General features: G+C 43.7%; 1 protein-coding gene across 8 annotated transcripts in view; it reads left to right on the top strand.

Annotated features, from left to right (window-relative positions):
• Positions 1 to 26,818, top strand: part of MCPH1 (microcephalin 1) — a 288,454-nt gene that overhangs the window by 62,510 nt on the left and 199,126 nt on the right. For 3 of the 8 annotated variants that reach the window (XM_062198844.1, XM_062198843.1, XM_062198848.1), the window contains exons 10-12: positions 8,109 to 8,162; positions 21,284 to 21,321; positions 24,478 to 24,640. In XM_062198844.1, the coding sequence (XP_062054828.1) occupies positions 8,109 to 8,162; positions 21,284 to 21,321; positions 24,478 to 24,640 (255 nt within the window). The remainder of the gene's footprint in view (positions 1 to 8,108; positions 8,163 to 21,283; positions 21,322 to 24,477; positions 24,641 to 26,818) is intronic. The other 5 variants (XM_062198847.1, XM_062198846.1, XM_062198849.1 and 2 more) reach the window with 3 other exon arrangements.

Raw genomic sequence — 26,818 nt, 5'->3', positions numbered from 1 at the left:
AGCTTAAGAATCCTTTATTTTTGTAAAGGTTTATTTGTTTATTTGCAAGGTAAAGAGAGAGACAGGGAGGACAGAGAAATCTTTATCTGCTGGCTCATCCCCCAAATGCCGGCAACAGTTGGGGCTGGACCAGGCTGAAGCTGGGAGCCTGAACTATTTCTGGGTCTCTCACATGGGTTGCAGGAACCCAAGGACTTGAGCCATCTTCTGCTGCCTTCCCTGGTGCTTTAGCACTGAGCTGGATTGAAGTGGAGCAGCCGGGACTGGATCTGGCACTCTGATCTGAGATGAAGGCATCCCAAGTGGTAGCTCAGCTCACTGTACCTTAACCACCCCCCCTCCCCCACTCCCCACACACAAAGGCTCTTTTGTAAGTGTCAATTCCAGGCATTTAATATACCCCTGGAGAACTGAGGGTCCTATGAATTTAACCATACTAATATAGTCTTTTTTAACATTATTTGCCAAAGAAAAATGCATGTCCTTTAATTTTATTTATTTATTTTTTTGGATTAGGAAACAAGAAATTACAAGATGACAAGTCCGAACTGATTTGTTCAGTGGTGCTCAATGATTTCCCAACAAAAGTCTTGCAACATTGCCCTTGTTTCATGGGAGGAATGAGCGGGAGCATTGCTGTGGTGAAGAAGGGCTCTCTGGTGATGCTCTCCCAGGTGTTTTTCTACTAAAGCTTTGGCCAGTTCTCAGGACACTGTCCCAAGAAGCAGGTGCTGTCATTCTTTGGGCCTCCAGAAAGTCAGCAATCGTAATGCATTGAGCATCCCTAAAAGAGGTTGCCATAGCATTTGCTCCTGACTGGTCCACATTGCTCTGACTGGACTACTTCCAGCTCTTTGTAGCCATGGCTTTGATTGTGCTTTGTCTTTAGGATTGTAGTGGTAAAGTCATGTTTCACCTCTAGAAGAAATGCTTCAGGATCTTGATCCCACTTGATAAGAATTTCCTTCGAAAAGCCCTGCCCTTGTCTGCAGCTGATATGAGGGCAGGAGCTTCAGCACTCACTGAACAGGAAGTTTGTTTCACTGTGACCTGTCAGTCAGAACTGTGTCAGCTGAGCCAGCTGTGCTGTCAGGGCTGTTGTTTTCTGTTTCTGCTGATAACTGTGGAGCCTCTTCCATTAGGGCCTGAGCAAGGCTAGTTTTTTTCTCAGAAATTGATGGGAAAGCCTACCACTGCAGGCTTGATCTTCTGTGCTGTGGCGTTCCTTAAAACGAGATATCCATTTGTAAACTGCTGATTTCTCTGGCGCTTTGTCCCCATAAACTTCTTGAGAAGCGTCAGTGATTTCAGCATTCTTCCATCCAAGCTTCACCATCAGTGTGATGTTTGTTGTTCAATTTTAGCGGAATTCATGTTGCTTTGGTAGGAGCTGTTTTCAAGATGTCTTATCCTTAGTGCCTCAAGCTAGATCGTCTTCAGAGAGGCTGTAAGGGGTTGGTATAAAGTTATCTTGTCCCCTCAAAATTTGAAATCCAAGCAATTTTTCTATATTATGTGTTTTCTATGAGCCCTTAGAGTAGCCCCTTATATGTCTTTGGAGTTACTGGAGTTATTGACCTTTTTCAGAGGGAGAAATATAAAATGTTATCACAAATGTTTACCTGTTTTCTTTGTTACATGAATTTTTTTGAATATGAAAGTTTATTCTTAATATATTTCTGCCATCAATGTTTATGACCTTGGCCTTTCCTTCTTGCCTTTGTATAAGGCCAAAAGAGACACATTGGCTACTTTGACAACCTTAAAGTGGACTCCAGGAATGTCACCAACAGCATGACCTTTTAGACCAAATCCAGCAACTAGAATTTCATCGTTTTCCTCAGTGAAGTTCAAGCACCCATCGTTGGGGACAAAGGCTGTGATTTTCTTGCCATTCTTGATCAGCTGGACCCTGTCGCACTTCCTGATGGCGGAGTTTGGCTACTTTTTCCACTACAGAGTTTGGCTACTTTCTCCAGCACAATGCCCTTGGTGTGTGAGGCGCCTCTGAAGGGGCTGGCCTTGAGCACCATGCCCAGGTGGGCCTTCTTGTACTGCTTGTCGTGCCACTTCTGGTCCCACTGCGCAGCTTCTGGGCAGTGTGAAGGCCACGGGCACTTGCCCATCCTCCCAGCACACGGGCCTGAGTGAAAGAGAGAGGCAGCATCAGGCACCCACAAGCCCACACGAATATTTAATACCTGAAGAAGTTAAACATAGAACTAGTGCTAGTTCTTAGGCAAAAAAATATATGAATATGTTTATTCTTGTCCAAGTTTTTGTTTATTCTGTTTCTGGATAATATTGACTATTATTCTCAACAAAATTTTTAACATTTGCCATCAAGTGTATAATTTTTCATAAGTGCCTAAATTTTTTAATCTTATTTTGGAGACATCCGTGCCAATCCAGATTGTCCATGGGAGGGTGAGCTGTGGGTCAGAGCACAGTACTGTTCACAGATGGCTTTCATAAGCTTGAGGGTCTGCAGAGATGTCAAGGACTAAATTCAGTATAGTTCTTTTGACATTGACTTTTAAAAAGAGGGGTGGGGACTACAGACCAGATAGAATGTTTAAATTTATCATTTTTTTAAAAGATTTATTTATTTACATGAGAGACAGATTTACAGACAGAGGGAGAGACAGGGAGGTCTTCTATCTACTGGTTCACTCCCCAAATGTCTGCAACGGCTGGAACTAGGCTAATCTGAAGCTGGGAGCCAGGAGTTTCCTCCGGGTCTCCCACACAGGTGCAGGGGCCCGTGGACTTGGGTCATCTTCTACTGCCTTCCCGAGACCATCAGCAGGGAGCTGGATTGGAGGTGAAGCAGTCAGGACTCCAACCAGCACGAATACAGGAGAATTCTTAACCTACTACATCATAGCACTGGCCCCCAGAATAAATTCTAAAGATGTTTTCAATAGGGTAGGAAAACAGTGGTGAGTAGCTTTGCTGCTTCGTGGTTCTGTCCCATTGAACAAGTTACTTGGTAATTTGCCTCTGCATCCTTGTGCATACAGCAGAGATGATGATAGTACCAATCTCAAAGGCTTTTGCTAATTAAGTGAGATGAAACTTGCAGGAGGTTAGGATGGTACCTGGTAAACAGAAGTGCTCAAAAAACTTTAGCTGTTTTGTTAGCACAATGTGGATGAATGTCGTGTCCACATGTTGACTGTCCTTTGTTTTGGAGGTGTCAGGCAAAATAGACCTCATCTCTGTCACTCTGCCAGTCCTTCGTCTTCCCAAGGATTGCCTTGTGTCTTAATGAAAATGACCCTGAAAGTTCCAGCATAGCCCAAACTATGTCTCTCACTGGATTTATTGACCACTGTCACACCTGGGCACAGTGAGAGGGTACAAGATGTGTATTTTTAAAAGTCCCTAAGTAGTGGGTGTGACAGGATGGATGCTCATCTGCCTGGTTGGAAACTGTGTTGAGGTGTGTGTGTGTGTGTGTGTAGTGGAGGGAGCCATGTCTCCACCAGCCCTTAGCCAAAGCTGTGCCCTGCCTTCTCATCAGGAGGCAGAGGTGTGTGTGTGTGTGTGTGTAGTGGGGGGAGCCATGTCTCCACCAGCCCTTAGCCAAAGCTGTGCCCTGCCTTCTCATCAGGAGGCAGAGGTGTGTGTGTGTGGGTGTGTGTGTAGTGGGGGGAGCCATGTCTCCACCAGCCCTTAGCTGAAGCCGTGCCCTGCCTTCTCAACAGGAGGCAGAGGTGTGAGTTTGCAGTCTGTGATACCTGCTTGGGCGACTGCTTCCTCAAGGTTCCCCTGACAGGTGCTTTCCTCACCTTTAACACTATCAGAACCACCCTAAAATATCTGAGATTTAACCACCGTTGTTGAGCTGTAAGCAGTGGGCTGGTAGCTGCCATTTATTGAGTTCTATGTCTTCCCTAGACTGAGTTTTCTGTGTCTCAGGCACATGGGGGTGCTGGAATGAAAACACATTGCATAAAATGCAGTTTATGTCTGTACTGTGGAAACAGTAGGATGGGAATGACAGGCAATTTGAGTCTGACTTCTACAAGGAAGGAACCTTGGAATGTACAGAAGACAGAAGGGTCCCAGTGGTGGGGAGAAAGGGAACTCTGGACTGCCAGAGAGGACTAGAAAGGTACTACGCAGGTGCAGTTGGAAAGGGTAGCCAGGGGCAGGTGAGAGGAGATGGATGATATAGAAGCCTTCTTGAATAAAGAAACCAGCAAAGTTGGTCCATTCTTGTTAAAATAGATTATTTTGCAGGCTGTTTCCTCTCTTAAGAAAGGGGGCTTAGAATGAGGAGTCCACTGGTATAAATGAGACACTAATATTTTGTGAAGTGGGCTTCCAGTTTCCAGTAATTCTAGGACTTGAGCTGTTTGCCACTAGATAATGTATTTGGTTGGAAGCACACGTGTGGATGATTCTGCTTTTAAATTTAACCTTCAAGTTGAGATAGCAGTGACTCATCAAAATGACAGGTGATATTTATTTTTTCTTAAAAACAGCATGAGTATGTTGTTATTACACATTTAGGGAAATTGCCACACTTCCTCCAGAACAACACTCCTTACGAATATCCATATAAGTGATTTCCCTTGTTGAGGCCCGCTATGTGCAATGAAACAGGGTCTGTATCCTGTAGATTCTTTGAGCGGCCTCACCTGACAGATAGGCTAAGATCGAGGTGCCCTCGGTTTGCAGCACAGGTGTTCAGTGATCCAAGATTGATTGGAGACATCACTTTGGGCAGTGCATCCGGAGCCGGCACTGGGGAGGATGTGCTCGTTGTGACAGGTGTGGGGTCTGCCGGCAGATGTGCCTTGATGAAGCTGCCTCGTTATGGCCTGACAGTTGCTTTCAGCTCCCATTAGTGTGTTGTTTCTTTCTTGTTACATATTAGAGAAAATATTTCTGTAAAAAATAATAAATAGAATCTTCAAAGAGGCCCATCTTTCGTATGCTTTCTGTGTTAAGTACAGAATGCCTGATTTTGCATGCATTACAAGGTGTGTGGTTTACAAATCATCAAATGTGTTTGGACTGGAGGTGGTGGAAATGAGGGGCAGTCAGAGTGAGTCCTCTGGTGCCTTGAGGAGTCATCTTGGCCCACTGAGGCCAAGAGTGGGGTAGACGGGCCGCTGGGAGACAGCCGTGAGAGAGGAGCTCTCCACGTTCTGACCTGTTGACTGGCTCTTGTGCGCCTGGACAAGGACAGATGTGCATTTAAATAAATACAGCTAATGGTTTCTTCTCCCTCTCTCTGAAGGTTTATTGATTAATTTGCATGAAAGACAGAGAGACAGGAGATCTTCCATCTTTCTGGTTCACTCCTTAAATGCCCAGATTAGGCGGGGCAGGACCAGACACAAGCTATGAGCCCAGAACTCCATCCGGGTCTTCCACGTGGGAGGCAGGGACCCCAAGTACTTGGGCTGTCATCTGCTGCTTCCCAGGCATGAGCAGGAACTGCTGCTAGTTTTTGAGGCGTAGCTTATAAAAAATGCACCATTTGGGGCATGTTAGCTAAATGATTGTGAGCCATGGTAACTTGGTTTAGAAATAAATTAATGTGCGGTATGGAGAAACTAAAAATAAATAAGTAAATAACTTGCTGAGGTACCAAACTTGGATCCTTATGTTCTGGGGATAGAGAAGGAACTGAGGGTTCATAGAAGGCTCAATCCTGTGCTTCCACAATGCGAGCACCTATTCACCAGGGAGCCGTTCATACAAGCCTTACCCTCTGCCCTGCATGGGGCCACCCCCCCCCCCCCCCCACAGCTCCCAGTGTCTGCGCCATTCCTCCGACCAGCAATTGGTTTGAGAACATGACTCACTTCTGTCCAAGGCGATGTGAAGGAAGTCATCCTGGGAGGTTTCTGGAAATGCTGTTCTCTCACTGGAGATAGCCCTGGGAAGCAACGGCTGAATGCATGTCCTGGAAATGCTACAGCCCAAGAGTGAAGCCAAGGCCGTGAACCAGAGGGAGGAGCAGTAAGGGAGGGAAGGGGGCCGGCAGACCTGACGGCCTGTTTCCACTGACATCAGAGGTGTTTCCAAAGTGTTGCTCAGATAGGGCATAACGTGTGCGTGTAGAAATGCATGGCTTTGTGCATTTGTGTGGGAGGGGTTTCACTTTGGCTGTGGGTGGCTTTCCCTGGCCCGGCTCCTGTCTCTTCCCTGGAGGAGAGCTTATTTCCTTCCCAATTATAAGGCATTTGCGACTTCGACTTTCCTTAAGTCTTCTTAACACTTTTAGCTCTTTTTAAATATTTAGGAATATAACTGATTGGGTATTACTCCAGGAAAATTTCCTTTTTTAAAGAGAGTAAGAACGGGTTTATTCAGAAGGAAAGGGGTTAAAACGAGGAGTGAAACCTGTAATTCAGAGTCAGTGAGGCATATTTAGAGAGTTTGTTAAAAAAAAGAAAAAGGTAAAATATGAGGCATTTCCAACAAATTCTTGGCAGATGCTTTTGTGCATTTTGAATGTGAGTTAAGATTCAGTTCATAAATCAGTGGTGAGTGTGTGCAAGGAAATAGCGTGATGCGTGGTGACTACCAACAACCTGATGTGAAACGCCTATTGTTCTGGTCCTTGTTATCAGTGATTTTCAGTTTTGAAAACTTTTTTTTTTTTTGTCAAATTATTCCCTTTTGTTTTTCTATGGGAGTGTATTCTGATTTTCACTTGTAAGTGTATTCATTATGATGATCTGATTTTATTCAATGAAGTGGCAATAAAACCTATCTCAGCATTGTTAGGGTTGTGCCTTTTCCTTTTCAGGGTTGGATATTTTTCACAGTGTCATTTCACTCATCACTAACATAAGGGAGCGACCAGAGACAGGGAGCTAGGAGTCAGAACAGTTTACAGAGGTAAAATAGGGGGTGGGAGGGAGAGATTGTGTCTGCTTCTTCAAATACCAGCACAGCCCAGGCACCTGGAGATTGCTCCTGTTCCCCTGAGTTCAGCCCGGTTGGTTTGGTGAGTTTGGGGTTAATCTTAGAGTGGTGAGTGAGTCTGCTCTACCCCTGAATGCAAGCAATTTGAGCAGTTTGTTTATTTATTTAAAGGTTTATTTATTTGAAAGGCAGAGTGGCAGAGAGAGAACCTTCATCTGGTTTGTTCCCCCAAATGCCTGAAACAGTCAGAGCTGGACCAGCCCAAAGCCTGGAGGCAGGAACTCCATCCTGATCTTCTACGTGGGTGCAGTGGCTCAAGCACTTGGGCCATCTTCCACTGCTTTCTCAGGCACATTAGCAGGGAACTGGATTGGAAGCAGAGTAGCCAGGACCCAAACCAGTAATCTGATAACAAGATTCTGATATCTGAAACTGGCAGCTTAACCCACTGGGCTACAGCACCAGTGCCTTGAGCAGTTTTTTTTCAAAGGCACACTAGAGGACTGGAGTGTAGAAGCCAATCTTGGGCGTCCATGGCCAGCACTGCTGGCAGGTGCTCAGGGCCTGGGACTCGGGCCCTTTATTCCTGGCCATCTTTAATGCCCATGTCTCCCCTTGCCTTTTGCTGCTGCAACACCACATGCCCTCAGGAATTCCTACCTTACTCATTACTGTCACCAAGTATTAAACAATCACAAGATCAACTTGTGTCTGAATATTTTCATTAGTAATGGCAGACAGGACTTTCAGAGCTCTGCTTTTTACTGTCCCAAGGCTAAGGAACCAAGTTCAGCAACCCCGCATCACATTTCACCTGCTGTCCATGTCAGTTTGAGTGCTGACCTTCTACAACAACTGTGAAGACTGGGCTCTGAGGCAGTGGCCATCCAGTTGTCCAGGGGGAATGTCTAGGCACAGGCTCCCTACTTGAATTCTGTCTCAGTGTCTTCCAGATGACCTTCCCAGTGTGATTAACTGACCCTCCTTCTCAAACATGGTATTCTATTGCAAGGCCTGTTGGCTTAACTGTTTTTCTAATTACATCTTGGCTAGTTGGTGTGTGGGAGAAAAACTCTTCCTCAGTCCTCTTTGGGCCCATGAGTGTGTCTCAAAATTAAAAAGGAGGAAGTCACAGAGATTAATTTCAGCTTTATGTGACCTGAAACCCTTCATAAGGAAATGAAGACCTGATCCTTTTTCTGGTTTTGATCAAGGGTGAAGAAGTGTCAGAGGGCAGAAAGGATGAACCACAGGTGGTGACGGCTAAGGTAGTATAAAGCCTGTTGGTTTAGATTGTTCTCTGGGTCTTCGTGGATAAACTTGTTTATTTTATCCAAATATCAGAAAGTCGACACTCACATGAAGGTCTCAAAATGTGCTTCCTGGGAAAAGGGGGAGGCCTGGGTGTTCTTCCTGCATCTGCCAATTCTCAAATCCTTTCATCTTTTTTAAAAACTTTTATTTAATAAATATATATTTCCAAAGTACGGATTTTGGATTACAGTGGCTCCCCCCCCCCCATAACCTCCCTCCCACCCACAACCCTCCCATCTCCTGCTCCCTCTCCCATCCCATTCACATCAAGATTCATTTTCAATTATCTTTATATACAGAAAAATCAACTTAGTGTATACTAAGTAAAGATTTCAACAGTTTGCACCCACAAACACAAAGTGTAAAGTACTGTTTGAGTACTAGTTATACCGTTAATTCACATAGTACAACACATAAGGACAGAGATCCTGCATGAAGAGTAAGTGCACAGTGACTCCTGTTGTTGATTTAACAATTGACACTCTTGTTTATGACGTCAGTAGTCACCTGAGGCTCTTGTCATGAGCTGCCTAGGCTATGGAAGCCTTCTGAGTTCGCCAACTCCGATCTTATTTAAACAAGGTCATAGTCAAAGTGGAGGTTCACTCCCTTCAGCAAAAGGTACCTCCTTCTTTGATGGCCCGTTCTTTCCACTGAATCTCACTCACAGAGATCTTTCATTTAGGTGTTTTGTTTTGTTTTGTTTTGTTTTTTTGTTTTTTTTTTTTTGTTTTTTGCCAGAGTATCTTGGCTTTCCATGCCTGAAATACTCTCATGGGCTTTTTAGCCAGATCTGAATGCCTTCAGGGCTGATTCTGAGGCCAGAGTGCTGTTTAGGACATCTGCCTATGAGTCTGCTGTGTATCACTTTTCAGTTAAATTTAAACACCTAAGAATAATTGTGTGTTAATTAAAGAGTTCAACCGATAGTATTAAGTAGAACAAAAAAAATACTAAAAGGGATAAAGTATTAAGTTGTTCCTCAACAGTCAGGACAAAGGCTGCATGATGTTTCTTTAAATGTTGTCGAACATGTGTATTGTCAGCTGCCATTTAGAGTGACTTCTACCCATCTGATTCTCTGGGAAGTCTGGCTATAAAGTCAAATATTTTTCTCTAATTTATGGATTAGTTCTAAATTCCACACTTTCAGCAGGCCACTACTACCAATATGAGACCCCCAGAATTCCCATGGGAATGCTCCCTTAGTGAAAACTTATCTTCGTAAACAAACAGTCTTTCTGGTGGGTTGTTTTTCTTTTTCTTTTCTATTTTTTTTTTCTGCTAGAGCATAAGCTTTAGCTAAAACTATCCACACCTTGTATATGGTCCTGTGGATTTTCCTTAAGAGAAAGGAAAGGATTAGGTCGATAGGAAATGAAGACTGAAGCATAAGCCTGTAGTGGTGGCAAATCTTGACCCATGATTTTGGGATACCTGTCCACTTCCAGGATGCCAGCTGCTTCTGAGAAGTGGCCATGCCTCACTTTTCAGTTCTAAGAATCTGGAGTGCACCTTTTGAGGTGGGATGTGGACCGATGGTTCAAGGGAGACTCTGACCTTTCACTGTGGGACCGGTGGTGAGAAGAACTTGATATGGTCCCTTCCGGTGGGTTCAAAGACAGTGTTTATTTATTTGAAGGCAGAGTTACAGAGAGAGAGATCTTCCATCCATTGGTTCACGCCCCAAATGACCACAATGGCCAGAGAAGGGCCAGACTGAAGCCGGAAAGAAGCCAGGAGTCTCCCACATGGGTGGAAGAGGAACCCAAGCAGTTGGGTCATTTTCCACTGCTTTCCCAGGTGCACTAACAGGTAGCTGTATTGGAAGCATGGCAGTCAGACTGGAAGCAGCACCCACACAGGATGCTGGTGTTGCAGGTGGTGGCTACACCACAATGCTGGCCCCTCTGATGTCATTTACAGAGATGCGGTCTCCAGGGCGAAATCATGAAAGTTTGTCTTCAGTAGCCGGCTCCTGAAAACTTTGCTTACCGCCAGTAGACCCTGGCGTAGCATGTGAAAGCCTTGCAGCAGTTAGCCCGCTGTGAGCTCAGGGAGCAAGAGACATGTGAGGTAATGTTACCACGAGCACAGTCTTCCTAGTGACCGTCTGCCATCAGGGGTAGACCTGATTGTCGTCAAGATTGACAGTTGTGTGTTCAGCCAGTTCAATCCGGTTGACCCAGGTGACTGTGCTGGTTTCAGTTTTAAGATGCCATTAGTCCTTGCAGCCTTTTCTGAAGACTGAGGTTGATCATGACAACGGTGCTTGTTATACCTTACTTATTTGCTTTATAACTTGCCCAGTGAAATGAGTCCCTGTGTTACTGTGGCCTATAAAGGAACCATAGATGTTAAATAACCTTTCAGCTGCTATTGCTGTATTAGCCACTCTGCATGGAAAGCTTCTGTCAAACCAGAAAACATGGATTATTACAAGAACTAATTTATATCACAATGAAGGTGGCAATTTAATTAAATCTCTGGGTAAATATTCAAATGGTTCATCAGGTAGCAGAAACATACCATTTAAAGTTTTAATTGTTTCCTTAGGATTATGAGTTTGACAAACTAAACGTTGGTTATAAACCTTTTCAGCAATTCTAGAACAGTAACCACAGCAATATTTTTTCATAATTTGAATTATTTTTGTCTACTCTGTAATGAGTAACAGAGTAAACAATTTTAATAACATAAGCAAGGACTTGGGAAGGACTCAGTGGCCATCCAAGCCCTCCCTGAGGTTATAGTTAATGTTGGATTTATCTTCTTTTGTTTCTGTGATCCAGGTGCATGGGACTGTTTTTTAAATAAATTATCCTGGGTACTTTGACTCAGATCATCTTACGAAGTTCATTCCAATTGTGTATCTTAACAGTTTCAGTACTGGCTGACTTAGCATGAAAACTTGCCCAAGAATTTCCTTGGTATTTAGTTCATTCTTGTTCTGCTTGGTTGGTTTCATAAAACTAATTAGTTTCTTCATTAGAGCTCTGAGAATTCATACCCAACCCAACGATGTGATCAGATTTATAGGAATTTCATGTAGTTTCTGGAAAATATAGTGCAGACACGTTCTTACAAATCAAAAAAGTTTTACCATCACTTATTTTTATTTATACTTTTTGAAGATTGATTTATTTATTTGAGAGGCAGCATTACAGACAGAGAGGGAGAGACAGGTTTCCCATCCACTGGTTCACTCCCCAAATGGCCACAATGGCTGAAGCTGAGCCGATCAGGAGCCAGGAGCTTCTTTCGGGTCTCTCATGTATGTGCAGGGACCCAAGAACATGGGCCATCTTCTACTACTTTCCCAGGCACATTAACAGAAAACATGATTGGAAGTGGAGCAGCTGGGACTTGAACCAGTGCCCATATGGGATGCCGGTGCCGCAGGTAGAGGCTTCACCTACTATGATGCAGCATAGGCCCTGGCATCATTTGTTCTTTTTATTATTATTTTATTTATTTATTTGAAAGGCAGAGGCAGAGAGATTAGTTTTATAAAACCAACCAGGGAGAACAAGAATGAACTAAATACCAAGGAAATTGCTGGTTCACTTACCAAATGACCTCGACAACCAGAGCTGGACCAATCTGAAGCCAGGAGCCTGGAGCTTCCTCTAGGACTCCCACGTGGGTCCAGGGGCCCAAACACTTGGGTCATCCTGTTTTTCCAGGCCATAGCAGAGAGCTGGATCAGAAATGGAGCAGCCAGGTTTCAAACCAGCACTCATATAGGATTCAGGCACTGCAGGTGGCAGCTTTACTGGCTTTGCCATAGCCCTGGCCTTCGTCCTTTGTTTTTAAACAATGCTTTCTATACAATTTAGCATATCAAATAAGTCCAGTTAGTTAGTATCCTCCTTTATAAAAAGAGAGATGAATCCTTTTAAGAATTTCCAATGGTCTATTTCACAAATCTGAGTTAATTTGCAGTCATGGATATAGCAAGGTTATATGTTTGAAGTACAGCAGATTAAGCCATTGCTGGCCATACTGGTCCCCTACATCTGAGTGCCAGTTCGAGCCCTGGCTGCTGCACATCCAGTCTAGCTTCACTAATGCACCTGGGCAGGCAGTGGATGTTAGCCCAAGTGCTTGGCCCCTGCACTCACATGGGAGACCCGGAAAAGGCTTCTGGCTCCTGGCTTCTGCCTGGGCCAGTCCTAGCCATTGTATCCCTTTGGGGAGTGAACCAATGGATGGAAGATCTGTCTCTGCTCTGTCTCTTCCCCATACCCCACACCCCAGAACTGCCTTTCAAATAAATAAAATAAATCTTAAAATCTATGGACAACATGAAACATGAGAAATCATCCTGATGTGCACAAAATCTTTGTTTCCTGAACCAGTTACCTGAAAGATGAAGAGAAACCTTTCAGAAGTTCCTAGGAAGAACAGATCGATGCTCCAAGGAAAAACTGTCTTTTTTAAAGATTTATTTTAATTGAGAGGCACAGTTATAGACAGAGGGAGAGACAGAGGTCTTCCATCCGATGATTACTCCTCAAATGACTGCAATAGCCAGAGCTGGGCTGATCTGAAGCCAGGAGCTTCTTCCAGGTCTCCCACATGGGTGCAGGGCCCCAAGGACTTGGGCCATCTTCTACTGCTTTCCCAGGCCATAGCAGAGAGCTGGATTGGAAGTGGAGCAGCCAGGACTCAAACCAGTGCCCACATAGGATACCAGCACCACAGGTAGATGCTTAACCTATTATACCACAGTGCTGTCCCCAGGAAACTGTGTTGTTTTAATGTAGGGAACCTGATTCAGTTTTCCATCAGTGTATCTTTAATATTAATGCTTAAGTTTTATAAATACTTAGTAATTTCAAGGTGACATTTTGGTGCATCCCGTCACGGAGTGCTGGTTTGAGTTGCAGCTGCTCTACTCCCAATCCAGCTCCCTGCTAATACACCTGGGAAGGCAGCAGAGGGCCCAATTGATTAGGTCCCTGATACCCACTTCGGAAACTCACACGTTTTGGCCCTGGTTTCAGCCTGGCCGAGCCTTGTGGCCATCTGGGGAGTGATTCGGCAAAGATCTTTTTCTATAGAGTTTCCCTCTTTATCTCTCACTCTGCCTTTCAAATATGTAAATAAGTCTTTTTAAAAATGTAGTAATTCCTCTGCCATCTTAGCTAGTTTGATCAAACTTCAAATTCCCTCCACAGGATTGATCTTCCACAGTTCTATAACTTTCTTATACCATTTCAGTTATTTCCCTTATACTTTATCTCTTTTCGTTTCAGAACAACTTACCATTCTATTTTAGGACAAAAGTCCCTCTTTTTTCTGTTAACTAAAACATGTCTTCCATATCTTATAGCTTCACTTACCAAAAACATATCTTGCTTTTCTCACCAATGGAGTTGTTTTCCTATGTCATTTCTAGTTTGCTTATAATATATTAATTAGAATTTTAAATTCTGAATAGGCTGAATATTTCTTATCCAGAATAGTTGGATATTATTTATTTTTAACATAAAAGAACTTTAAGATTTAATTTAAGTTACTGAAAAAGATTTCTGAAATCTGACAAGTTCAGTTGTAGATCTTTGTGTTATTTACTTTCACCATATTTACTTGTTCTTAACAATTATGCTTGAATTGCTTATGCTGCAAAGGTAGCCACTGAAGCAATTTCTTTGGTTTGTTGAGTTCTTGGAGGTGAAGGTGCTTGAAAAATAGCAAAATGCAGGCTGAGTCTTCTTTAGTGTTCCTTCATCTGTCTGAGACAGATCCTACAAAAGCAACTCAAACGTCATCTTCCCTCTGGAGACGAACTCCTGGGACCGCTGAGGAAGCCAGAAGTCCCGCACATCCAGACAGACCTGAGGACCCGTTCATCTTTCCCCCAAATCCATTTGCTCTGGAGACTTCTCAGCATGTTACCCCCTCTGGCAAGGGGTGTCCTGTGAATGGACCCCTGTGGTTTTCTTATTGACCTGCTTTATTATTGCCCACAGTGCTTGTTAGGTTGCTCATTATCAAGTCTTTTTCTCTTTTACATTTCTCCAAGTTGGAGTAAGCAGAGTGGACTGGCTTGGGACCCCGTACTGTTCAAGGAGTACCTGCACCCAGTCTCCAGTGGTGGTGTATTAAAACCTTTATTTTGACCCCATCACTCTGTTTTTATTCATTCTGCTTTTATTACGATCTAACATTTTTTCACTCTGGGTTTTCATTTCCAAAGTGAGGATTTTAGGTAAAACCAAGCAGAACACTTATATATCATAGCTGTAGAACTTGGAATTTAGGTCTACATACCACTCTGTTCAGATAAAGACATGCTGAAATAGGAAGGCCAGTGAAGACAATATGGTCAGGGGAGGAGCTTTTCGGACTTAAGTCTTTGCCTTCTTCATTGTGAAAGTTTGTAGTGGTTTAGAGGCAGAAAAGGAGACACCCTTATAAAATCGAGATTTCCTTTACAGATATAAATGTGTTTTAACAAGATGGCTCAAAATAGCTAAAAATAGGCAGTCTTCCAACAGAGCCTGTGTTTTTGACTGGGTTATGGAGATCAGAGTTGATCCAGAAAGGAACAGGGCTTAAAGACCCTGCATCATGCTGCTCTGCTGTTTGAGCTTCAGATTTTGACCGACATGAAAATGCGGCTGAGAAGCAGAATCTGGGGACCCGCGCTGCGGCGAAGCAGGTAGAGCTGCCACCTTCGGTGCTGGCATCCCATGTGGGCTCCAGTTTGAGTCCCAGCTGCTCTACTTCCAATCCAGCTCTCTGCTGTGGCCTGGGAAAGCAGTGGAAAATGGCCCAAGTCCTTGGGCCCCTGCGCCTGCGTGGGAGACCTGGAAGAGGCTTCTCTTTACTCATCTTTGTGGTGGAAGAGTAACTAAGTAAAAAGATGAGTAAATTCATAGTAGACCTAGGAGGGTAGTTTTGATCAGATTTGTCAGCCATAAAACACTTTTTGCCATCAGTCAGTTACTTATGATTTTATTTCATCTTTAAAAACACATCCCATTGTTCCTGTTGCATTTAGCATTGTCCCTATTTTTCCCTTAATTTATTCCATAGATGATCAATTTTGTTTTTGCTAAAAACCTCCCCAGAGGCCACTGTAAGGTATCATTTTGTTTTGTTTTGTGAGTAAGATTGACCCATTATCTTGAGAACAGTTTCCAAGAATAGGGAGTTCCAGATTCCTTGGGTTCATGTAAGCCAGCTATCCCCTTTATTCTTCTAACCTTATTACCTACTAAACCTAGCCCATTTTCTTCTGACTTAGACATCTGAGGCCTCTAACTGGATCCAATCTCGAACCCAATCCAGGCTAAAAATTGCTCGAGTAAACTCAGTTTAAAACCCCAGTCCATACAGCTCCAATCCAAAGGCAGTCTTACCTATGTCCCAGTTGCTGTGAGACATGACTGGACACAGTGGGCTCTGGCAGGTACCTCGCTTGGTCTTGGTACTCCTAGGGGCAGGGGAGGGGAGGTCAGCTTTTCATCTCAATTCTGACAGCAACCTGTTAACCTAGAAACTTTAGACAGTGTTTAATTGAGCAGAGAACAACGCATGAATGAGATAGTCCTGAGAAATGTAAGAGATTCAGGGAGTTCTGCTCTGCAGTGAGGACAGACAGCCTTTGTGGATGGAAAACGGAAATGAAGCGCAGAAATGGCTTCTCTGGTTGTAGCTCCGCATTTGCCTTATTTGAACATGACCTTTCAGTTGTCCGCCTGTAGTTCACTGCGGCTTGGCTGGTTTGACTTGCTGAGAGTTAGCTATTTGTTAAGAAGTATACTCTTAGAGCTGGTGTTGTGGCACAGTGGGTTAAGCCGCTGCCTGTAATGCCAGTGTCCCAAATGAATGCCAAGTTTGAATCCCATCACTTGGTTTCCAACCCAGCTCCCTGCTGATGGGGAAGCTGCAGAAGATGGCCCAAGTACTTGAGCTCCTGCCACCTACCTGGGGGACCCAGATGGAGTTCCAGGCTCCGGGCTTCAGCTTGGCCCAGCCCCTGCTGTTGTGGCTATTTCTTAAGTGAACCAGCTGATGGAAAATTGATTCTCTCTCTCTCTCTAACTCTCTGCCTTTCAGATAAATTAGCAATTTTTTTTAAAATTTTACTTCTAAATCTTTCAATTTACATACTTAGTTATATTGCAGTTCATTACATAAGGACTCAAAGTACAGAGGCATTCTCAGGCCAAATTTAGTTAAATTTAAAAATTGAAAAAAAGTCAGGCTGGCGCTACGGCTCAATAGGCTAATCCTCCTCCTTGCGGCGCTGGCACACCAGGTTCTAGTCCCAGTCGGGGCGCAGGATTCTGTCCGGGTTGCCCCTCTTCCAGGCCAGCTCTCTGCTATGGCCCGGGAATGCAGTGGAGGATGGGCCCTGCACCCCATGGGAGACCAGGAGAAGCACCTGGCTCCTGGCTTCGGATCAGCGGGGTGCGCCGGCTGCAGCACGCCAGCTGCGGCAGCCGATGGAGGGTGAACCAATGGCAAAAGGAAGACCTTTCTCTCTGTCTCTCTCTCTCTCACTGTCCACTCTGCCTGTCAAAAAAAAAAAAAAAAAAAAGTCTAACAAAGTAAGTTGTCTATTATCTCTTATCCAAAAGACACCATATCTCTGGAATCTGTTAATTCATTTATATAGAACATCAAAAGATCACAGCATTCAATGAAATTCCCAAGCATTACTTCTAGTAATGGGGAACAAATTTATCTGTAAATGAAACAAAGCAAAAACAACAGTGGAGATGAAAATTGAAACTAGAGAAACAGAGAGTCAGTGAGGTTCTGTTGCCACTTGGAATTCACCTCTAGAAACCAGTGAAGGACTACGTAAGCTTGTGCTTGGGCCGTTTGTGGAGTGTGCTTCTCTGATGATCAGATGGAGCTGGTGGGCTTCTCAGTAGAAGCCCCTCAAAACTGTTAAAAAATGACTTCTTTAAGGTATCATATTCTTGTCCTAATGTAAGATGAATATGAGTCAAATATTCCATTTTCCTCATTTATTAAGGAAGAAACTAGATAGCAGTTATGTGCTGTTCGAAGGAGAATTGAAACAGCAGGCACACTGATAGATTGTCAGAAGTACTGAAGTAGATTTGTTAATAAATTAAAAACCGGCTTTTCCCTAGTGGGAAAGGGAAGTCAGTTGAACTTCCACTGGGCAGATGTTGCATTTCTATAAACAAGAATTACTACTATCAGTTTTCTACAACTTGGAGTTGTTAAATAGCTCAGACATTAGCCGCCAAGCATCAAATAACCTCGAAGTGTACATGTGGTAAACACTGGAAGTACTCACATTTCACATTTTTCCTCTCCAACCCTGATTTGACAGCTGTTAGCATTCTTGCCATATTTGTCAGGTATTTATCCATCTCTTCATCAATCAACTATCTCATTTTCTAAAAAATCCCTTTCTGTGTGTGTTGCAGACATCAGTAAGTGTGATCTTCCCAGGAGCTTCCTAGGTGAATTAAGACGTGCACTTTGATATTGGACATCCTCGCCTCTAGAACTATGAGAAATAAATTTTTTTATAATTTATTCAATCTCTGGTAATCAGTTATAGTAGAAAAAAATGAACCCAAACAGGCTGTTGCCATTTTTTTACTATCGTGAATAATGCTACTATGAAGATTCATGTACAAGTATCTGAGTCCCTATTCCAGGTTTTTTTCTGTTATCTACCTGGAATTAGGATTGCTCATCATATGGAATATCTGTGTTTAGCTTTTTGAGGAGCTGCCAAACAGTTTTCTATGGTGCTTGTTCCATGTTACATTCTCACCATCAGTGTACGAGGTTTCCAACTCCTGCAACCCTCATGAACACTTTTATTTTTATCTATTTTGAGTTAATTTTGTATATCATATAAGGCAAAGATCTACATTCATTCTTTGCCTATCAATATCAGTTTTCTAAGTGCCATTGTAGGAGACTGTTCTTTACCATTGAGTGATCTTGGCTATGCATGCAGCTGTCCATTTTGGACTCTCAGTGCTATTGCACTGGTTTGTATATTATGCCTGAACCATACAGTTTTGAAGTTGGGAATTATGAGTCCTCCAGTTTTGTTGCTCATCTTTCAGATTGACTATTCTGAATTCCTTGGGATTTCATATGAGTTTTAGGATGGATTTCTCCATTTCTACCCAAAAAAACACATTGATAATTTGATATGGATTGTATTTAATCTGTATGTTGTTTAGGGTAGTACCATAATCTTAACAATATTATGCCTTCTAACACATGAACACAGGGTGTCTTTCCATTTATTAAGGTCATTTTACATTTCTTAATTTTTTTTTTTTTTTTTTGACAGGCAGAGTGGATAGTGAGAGAGAGACAGAGAGAAAGGTCTTCCTTTACTGTTGGTTCACCCTCCATTGGCCGCCGCGGCTGGCGTGCTGCGGCCAGCACACCACGCTGATGCGAAGGCAGGGGCCAGGTGCTTCTGGTCTCCCATGGGGTGCAGGGCCCAAGGACTTGGGCCATCCTCCACTGCATTCCCGGGCCACAGCAAAGAGCTGGCCTGGAAGAGTGGCAACCGGGACAGAATCCTGCGCCCCGACCGGGACTAGAACCCCGTGTGCCAGCGCCGCAAGGCGGAGGATTAGCCTGTTGAGCCACGGCACCAGCCTACATTTCTTAATTATTAAAAAAGTTTATTTCAGCAACCTTTTTTTAAAAAAAGTTTGTCCATGCGCCAGCACCTCGGCGCAATAGGTTAATTCTCCTCCTGCGGCTCTGGCATCCCATATGAGTGCTGGTTCTAGTCCTGGTTGCTCCTCTTCCAGTCCAGCTCTCTGCTGTGGCCTGGGATAGCAGGGGAGGACGGCCCAAGTGCTTGGGCTCCTGCACCCGCATGGGAGACCTGGAAGAAACTCCTGGCTCCTGGCTTCGGATCAGCATAGCTCCGGCTGTTGTGGCCATTTGGGGGGTGAACCAACAGAAGGAAGACCTTGCTCTCTGTCTCTCTCTCTCACTGTCTGTAACTCTACCTGTCAAATAAAAAAAAAAAAAAAAGTTTGTCCGTGTTTTTGAAAGGCAGAGAGAGATAGACACTTCTCATCTGTTGGTTCATTCCCTAAATGCCCACATCAGTTGGAGCCAGCCCAGGCCCAAAGCTTGGAACTTAGAACTCTATTCAGGTCTCCTGGTTGCAGGGAGTGAAGTGGAACCCGGATACTTGGGCCATCATTCACTGTGACCAAGAATGCATTAGCAGGAAGCTGGAACGAAAGTGTGAGAGCCAGGACTTCAACTGGCACTGTGATAGAAGATGCAGGTATTACCAGGTGGTGGTTTAACTCACTCCTCCACAGTGTGTACCCTTAAGCTACATTAATTTTGGAGTACAAATTTTGTGCCTCCTTAATTAAGTGTATTTTTGATGCTATTATAAATGGAATTTGTTTAATTTCCTTTTCAGATTCTTCATTACTAATTCACACAAATACAGCTGATTTTTGTGTGTTGATTTTATATTCACAGCTTTGTTAAGTTTATTCTAAAATGGTTTGTTAGATTCCTCAGGGATTTCTGTGTATAAAATCTTCTCATCAAAATAGTTTTACTGCTTGTGTCCCAATTTGGGTCTTGTCTATTTATTTTTGTTTAGTTTGGGACATGTTAGTTTTAAGATCCTTATTAGACTTCCAATGACAAGTAGACAGAGTCTGAAGGTCAGGGATTAGGTTTGTGTAGAGAAATGAGATTGGGAATTGTCAGCCTGTGTCTGGTATTTGAAGCCACAAAGCTGCATGAGAGGCCATACTGGGAGTGAGAATAGGTAAAGGAGAGAAGCAATCCAAAGTCTTGGAGAAGCAGCCTCGTATCAGAGAAGTCATGTAGTAGTCGACTATTTTCTTTTCTTTCCCTGGTCTTAGAGATGGGTAGCTCCCACATACGGAAGCCAATGGGATTCTTTTGGAAAGTTCTGTGGAGCCATTTGTGGCTGGTCACATCACTGGGCCTGTGTAGTTTTTCAGTCAAGGATGAGGTAGAAGAGCAGGATTAGGTTTCGATCAGAATCTGATTTGGTGATTAGATTCCCAGGTGAGGGCTTCGTCTCCAGGCGTAGCCCAGAGAGCTGTGCTTTGGTCTCGGAAGTTAAGCTCCAAAGGCAGAGCACTGTGGAGGGATAACTGCAAGCACACCTTCCCTGTCATCCTTGGATCTCTGTGACTGTGACCTTGTGCTTCCTAGAACATAGCCCGCTTCATGTCTCTCCTGTTTGTCAGCCTGCAGCCCATTGAATGCCTTTTGTTCTCATTTATTTCATGTTGACTGTTCAAGACATGAGCGAGTATCCAGTAATTAACCATTATAATATGCAGTGGGCTGCATTTGAAGTATCTTGTGTGAATTACCGAAGTACAAGAGTAATGTGAATTCATTTTTGTTTTTAAATATATATATATATATGTACATATATATAAAAATATATATACACACGTGTACCCAAAGAATTATTAACATTTTACTGAATATATGATCAAATTATTTTAAAAAATCATTTCTGGCTGGTAGAATTAGAGGGCATTCATATTCTGTATTCCATAGCGTTCAGATTTCCTGTCAGTGCATTTCCTACGTGAGTATACATCTCCAGTTGCCAACACAGTAAATAAGTCTGATGCTTCTGTGTATGAGGGTTTGCTTGGCCCCTGAGCCAGAAGCACAGACTCCACTGCACGCTCATGTCTGAGGCCAGGATGTGGCCCCCCAGGTGCCCCAGGAAATGCCATTCCTACCCCTCCTCACAGGTCCGTAAACACGTCAGCGTGCTCAGCAGCCCGGCAGGTGACTGGCAGAGCAGACCTCGGAGGGAAATATTTATTTGTTCTTCTACCTCACGTCTGTATTGTTTTAGATTCGTTTGGTACTAGTATCTGGATTTCCATCTCTTGGGTTCTTTTTTTCCAGGAATATAAAGGTTTTTGTCTTTGATATATGCTTAAATGTTTATTTTTTAAGTGATAATCACTTTTCAAAAAAACTTATTAAAGTTTATTTCTGTGGGAAAAATATTTTTCATATGTTTGACTGTTTTTTGTTCCTTCTCTTTTGAAATCTCTAGCCAACAAGAACATTAGTCATGACAAGCATGCCATCTGAGTAAGTACTCATTGTTTTGATAACTTTCTATTATTCAATGTAAAATTTCAGGCTTTTCTCTCATGTCCTGTAGTTCTGTGTACTTTTAGGTCATTCGTAGTTCTGAACTGTATCCCTTTTGCTCTGTGTCATTCGTTTCTGAGTTAGAAGATCACTGAAAATTTAGAATGTGTTTAAACGTAGAGTTCATTGCTAAGAGCGTCCCATGCTCATTTAGACAGCAGTAAGAGCTTGTGTGTGCTTTTTACTGCTCCTTTGCTTGCCCACCACCCTCACTCCATGAACGTTCAATAAATGGAGCTACGCTGGTGGGAACGTTTCCCTTAAAGGTCTCAAAGAAACATGGTGGCGGGAAGTGCTCAGAAGCTGTGTGGAGCAGCTGTCTGCACATTTTGTGGAAGGGTTAATAGCTTGTTGGCATGCTCTTATCATCTTTCTTAAATACTTAACACAGTTGAGAACATCCAACAAAAATACGGTACTATATTCTTTTTAACAAGTTTTGGATTCCTGTTTAAGGGGAAAACCATGACTTTTATTATAAATCATAGGTTTTAAGTTTTTAGGACATTCACCAAAACACTGGGACACTCCCATAAAAAGTGCTTCAAAATCAGTGCCTGCGTAGGACACTCTCAGTGCCAGGACGCTCTCCCTGCCTGTAGTTTGAAAATGAAAAGATTGGCAGCCAGTGTTGTGGCATAGAGGGTGAAGCTGCTGCCTGCAGTGCCAGCATAAGGTACGGGCAGTGGCTCGAGTGTTGGCTGCTCCACTTGAGGTCCAGCTCCTTGCTTGTGCACCTGGGAAAGCAACGGAAGATGGCCCAAGAGCTTAGGTCCCTGCACCCAAGAGAGACCTGGCTGGAGGAAGCTCCTGGCTTGGCTTCTGACCAGCCCAGCTCTGGCTGTGGCAGCCATTTGGGGAGTAAACCAATGGATGGAAGACCTCTCTCTCTCTGCCTCTGCATCTCTCTCTGTAACTCTGCCTTTCAAATAAATAAATCTTTAAAAAAGAAAAGAAAAGGATTGGAAATTCAGACTCTGCATTAGGTAGGGAAAAGAAAGCTCAATTTCTGTAACTGTGTTATGAAATATATTAAACATGTAAATAAAGAAATGGATATTGAATATGGGTATTTCTAAGGTCTCTATTTGCCCCCTAATTTTTAAAAAAAAATATATTATTTTTTACTTGAAAGGCAGAGTTAAGAGAGAAGGAGAGACACAGAGAGAGAGCTCTTCTATCTGCTGATTCACTCACCAAAAGGCCACAGGCATTGTGGCTGGTCCAGGCCAAAGCCAAATACCTGGCACTCCATCCGGGTCTCCCATGTAGGTTGCAGGGGCCCAAGCACTTGGGCCATCTTCCACGGCTTTGTCAGGTGCATCAACAGGGAGCTGGATCTGTCCCTTAAATTGAAGTGAGCATTCATAGCTAGGTACTGGCTGGCACCAGGGCTCACTAGGCTAATCCTCCGCCTGCGGTGCCGGCACCCCAGGTTCTAGTCCCGGTTGGGGCGCCGGATTCTGTCCCAGTTGCTCCTCTTCCAGTCCAGCACTCTGCTGTGGCCTGGGAGTGCATGGAGGATGGCCCAGGTGCTTGGGCCCTGCACCCACATGTGAGACCAGGAGGAAGCACCTGGCTCTTGACTTCAGATCAGTGCGCGCCAGCCGCAACGCACTGGCCGTGGTGGCCACTTGGTGGGTGAACCAACGGAAAAAGGAATACCTTTCTCTCTATCTGTCTCTCTCTTACTGTCTAACTCTGCCTGTTCAAAAAAAAAAAAAAAAAAAAGCTAGGTACTTATTCAAGAGTTGGGAAAGAAAAATCTTTGGTTTAGGCATGTTCTTGTCTTGGTCTTTATTCTTTTCAAAGGCCCTTAAGAACTCAGCGTGGATATTCTGACTCCATACATTCGTTAGCATAGCACATCCTGCCGATGACTGGCAGCTGCCAGAAGGGTACATCTCTAGGGATCATCTCCTTTAGAGGCATTTACTTCTTTTTCCTTTGGATTTTGCTTTCTTTTGTCTTTTTTCCCCCAAATTTACTGATTTTCACAACCCCAAAGAGCAGCTATTCCCTGGTTGAGGTGCTGAGGGCCCTGGATGTTGACTCATCCATCTTCTCTTCCCTAGGGATCTCTAGTAATTGCACACTGAGATGTAGTTCAACCATTTGATTCTACAGATAAAGAAACCACCGAGGTCCTCAGATGGACTTGCCCGGGATGGGTAGAGAGCATGGCTAAGCAGCACGTGCCTGGGAGGGGGAGTGGCAGAGGCAGCCTGGATGAGCATGGCCGGTGACGCCCCCTCCCCTTGGAAACTTCTGGACAGGAGAGCGTTCATCTCTTAGCACCACTCTAGTGTGGCTTAGCAAGCCTTTTGTAGCCTTGAGTTGGATTAGTGATTTCCAAAATTTGCCAGCAGAGAGAAGCAATGCATTGGAGCCAAAAGCATTAGATTATAAAAAGGGAAAGAAAAGCAAAAGTAAGTTACTTGGAAAGGAATTTAGACAGAATTCTTTTTATATAAAAAAGATACTTAAAGGCATTAAGAGAATGACAGACCGAAAGACAAACAGTAATGAGCTTTGTAAGATTAAGGAGCCTCTGTCACATTTGCCCTAAAAGTTAATGAGTTAATTAAAAGAATCGTTTTTGTCCCTTAGAAGGAAAGCTGTGTGCTTGACACTCAATAAATGTTTTATTTTCAGAACAAAATAACTAAGTGAGAATTTTGGTCCTGACCATGTGCACACTGGTTCAAGTACGCCTGAGGAGTAAATAATTAGTGTAGTTGGCAGAGCTCTCGGCTGTTGTCAGGGGGTCTGGTTTCTGGTGCTGGCTCTGTCTTCACCAGCCCAGCAGCCCCCGGGCAGCCATTGACAGCTTCTTGGCCTGTTTTCTCAGCTAGTAAAACAGATTAGGTAGGGTCCAGAGCTTACTATTGTTGTTGTTTTTTTTTTTTTTTAATTTACCCAAATTTCAAGTCATTGATTATAAAGAAATTACGACATGAACACAATAAACAAAATGGATTAGATATTTTGGTTTCTAGATATTTTTCCAGTGTTCAATGCAGTCACACTGATTCTTATGTGCAGCAAACACATTCATTTTGTTGATTTGTTCTTTTCCTTGTTATGTGATAGGAAGCAGAATGTCATCATCCAGGTCGTGAGTAAGCTGAAAGGCTTTGTGTTGGCAGCCGAGGTCTGTGACACCACCACCCACGTGCTGGCCGGGAGGCCCGCGCGCACCCTCAACGTGCTACTGGGCCTTGCGCGCGGCTGCTGGGTGCTCTCCTATGAATGGGTAAGCCCTGCGCTCATGTGTCGTGATGTGGGAGACATCTTCCCAAGGTGATGACAGCAAACACTTGAGGCAGGGTCACCCTCATAGGTCCTTACGTTTTCCTGAGAGCCTGGGATGCGGTTCTTTCCTTGTGGTCCACTCCTGTGGGTTGTCTCCCTCTGGCCAGGGCTCAGCCCTCAGGTGGAGAGCAGGACCCCAAATCGCCTTCAAAAGCAAGTCCTCTCAGCCACTGGCAGGAAGAGGATTAGAACAGACTTGGAGTGAACACTCGAAGTGCGTGTTCTCACAGTCAGATGAGCTGTCCCCTGTGTTTGACCAAGAAATAAAGTGACCTGTGCAAGTGATGGCTTGAAAAGCCAAAGGAATTCAGTGATTGTTGTTACAGATGGAGTTAGTTAGGATGAAACATGTTCCTTTAATCCCCTTTGGATGTGTTTTCTCTTGTATTCACACATCTATTGCTAACATTTCTTTCCCTTATTTCTGTGTGTTAAAGGTGGTTCTCAAAAATATAGCACTGTTCTCATTATTCATGAGAATTGGAATTATCTGTTATTGGTCTATGTTTTTGTTTGATCCTCAACCCAAGGTCACTGCACAGCATTCTGTCTACTGGTCAGAGCATTATTTTTGTTTGTGTTAGTGTTTTGTGCCCTCTCACCTCCTCCCCCAAGAATGTACTGTATTAATATGCTAATTGAAACCAGTAGAATTGTAATATGCAAACAAGCTACAGCTGTGCTTTCAAGTATGGCTGTGGTTTTCTTCCTGTGTCATGGTTTAACCCTGTACTTCTCTGTTACAAGAGGATTCAGAGATGAGTGCATAAAGTCCTGACGTGGAAAAGGTTGGAATTCCCTAAAAAAAAAAAAAAAAAAGAAAGAAAGAAAGATTGAAAAAGTGCCATTGCATTGGTGACACTTAGGGATTACCCTACTTAATTAGACACCAAAATATACAAAATATGTACAAAATGTACAAAATATAATTTATACCTCCAGCTGTGATGAATTGATTCTGGATTTTCTTTTTTTCAATTCACAATGTCTCTGTATTTTCATCAGTCTGCTCTTCCTTCCCTGATGTTTCAGAGGAAAAATGTGCTTTATCTTTTACAAAGATGCACGTGTGTACTTGCCTCTGTACCCACTCTCCGCTCTGGGCTTTGTGTGGCACGGCACTGACTGCCAACCTGCAGGCCGGCCTCCTTCCCAGGCCTGGCATGTCTCTGTGTGTTGTCCCCCGGGGTTTTCCCACTCATCCTCATGGAAGGAGAGCCAATTTAGATTCAGCCCAGGCCTGCTCTCTGTGGAGGGACCTGAGAGTGTGCAGGGCAGACTCTTTCCCTGGAGGGAAGAACCCCAGGCCCTCCACATGGCTGTGAGTGAATGAACAGTGGGCAAGTGCGGTGTCACAAGAGAAGGGAAGAGTTCTACAGGCCAGGAAGGTGGAGGCAAAGTTATTTCCATTCATGACAACATGAATGTCTCTGTAGACAATCTGAAGAGATGTCTTAAAGCTAATAACTGAGTTTAACAAGCTGTCAGGAGACAAGGGTGCACTGACACAAGGTCTGCACTGAAATACTTGAGTGTAAGTCCAGTAAAATATGCTGAACACAACAAAATGCCAATTTAAAAATTCGAGGAACTATTTAAGAGTCAGATTAAGTTCATGGGTTGGGGACTCAGTATGCTTTACAATATTGCTCTTCCCCAGAGCGATCAATGGATTTAACACTATACACATAGAGAAGCTGAAGTGACTGCTATAGCCATTCTGAAAGAGCAGAACAAAGTTCGGAAGACTGGTGTCCCTTGATTTTATTAATTTTTAAAGAGTTATTTATTTATTTGAAGATCAGAATTAGAGAGAGGGAGAGACAGAGAGATCTTCATCTACTGGTTCACTCCCCAGTGGCTGCAACGAGCAGGGCAGGGCCAGCCTAGGCTGAAGCCAGGAAATTCATCTGGGTCTCTTACATGGGTAGCAAGGGCCCAAACACTTGAGCCATCCTCTGCTGCTTTTCCCATTCCATTAGCAGGGAGCTGTATCAGAAATGGAGCAGCCAGGACACACACCAGCACCCACATGGTATGCTGGAGTTGTAGGTGCCAGTTTTACCCACTGTGCTGCAATACCACCCACTCAAAATTTTAAGGCAACCTTTAGAAAGAC

Source organism: Lepus europaeus, chromosome 8 (genome assembly GCF_033115175.1).
Source record: "Lepus europaeus isolate LE1 chromosome 8, mLepTim1.pri, whole genome shotgun sequence".
NCBI lineage: Eukaryota > Metazoa > Chordata > Mammalia > Lagomorpha > Leporidae > Lepus > Lepus europaeus.
Note: the sequence above shows the minus strand (reverse complement) of the source record. Positions and strands in the feature narration are given on the sequence as shown.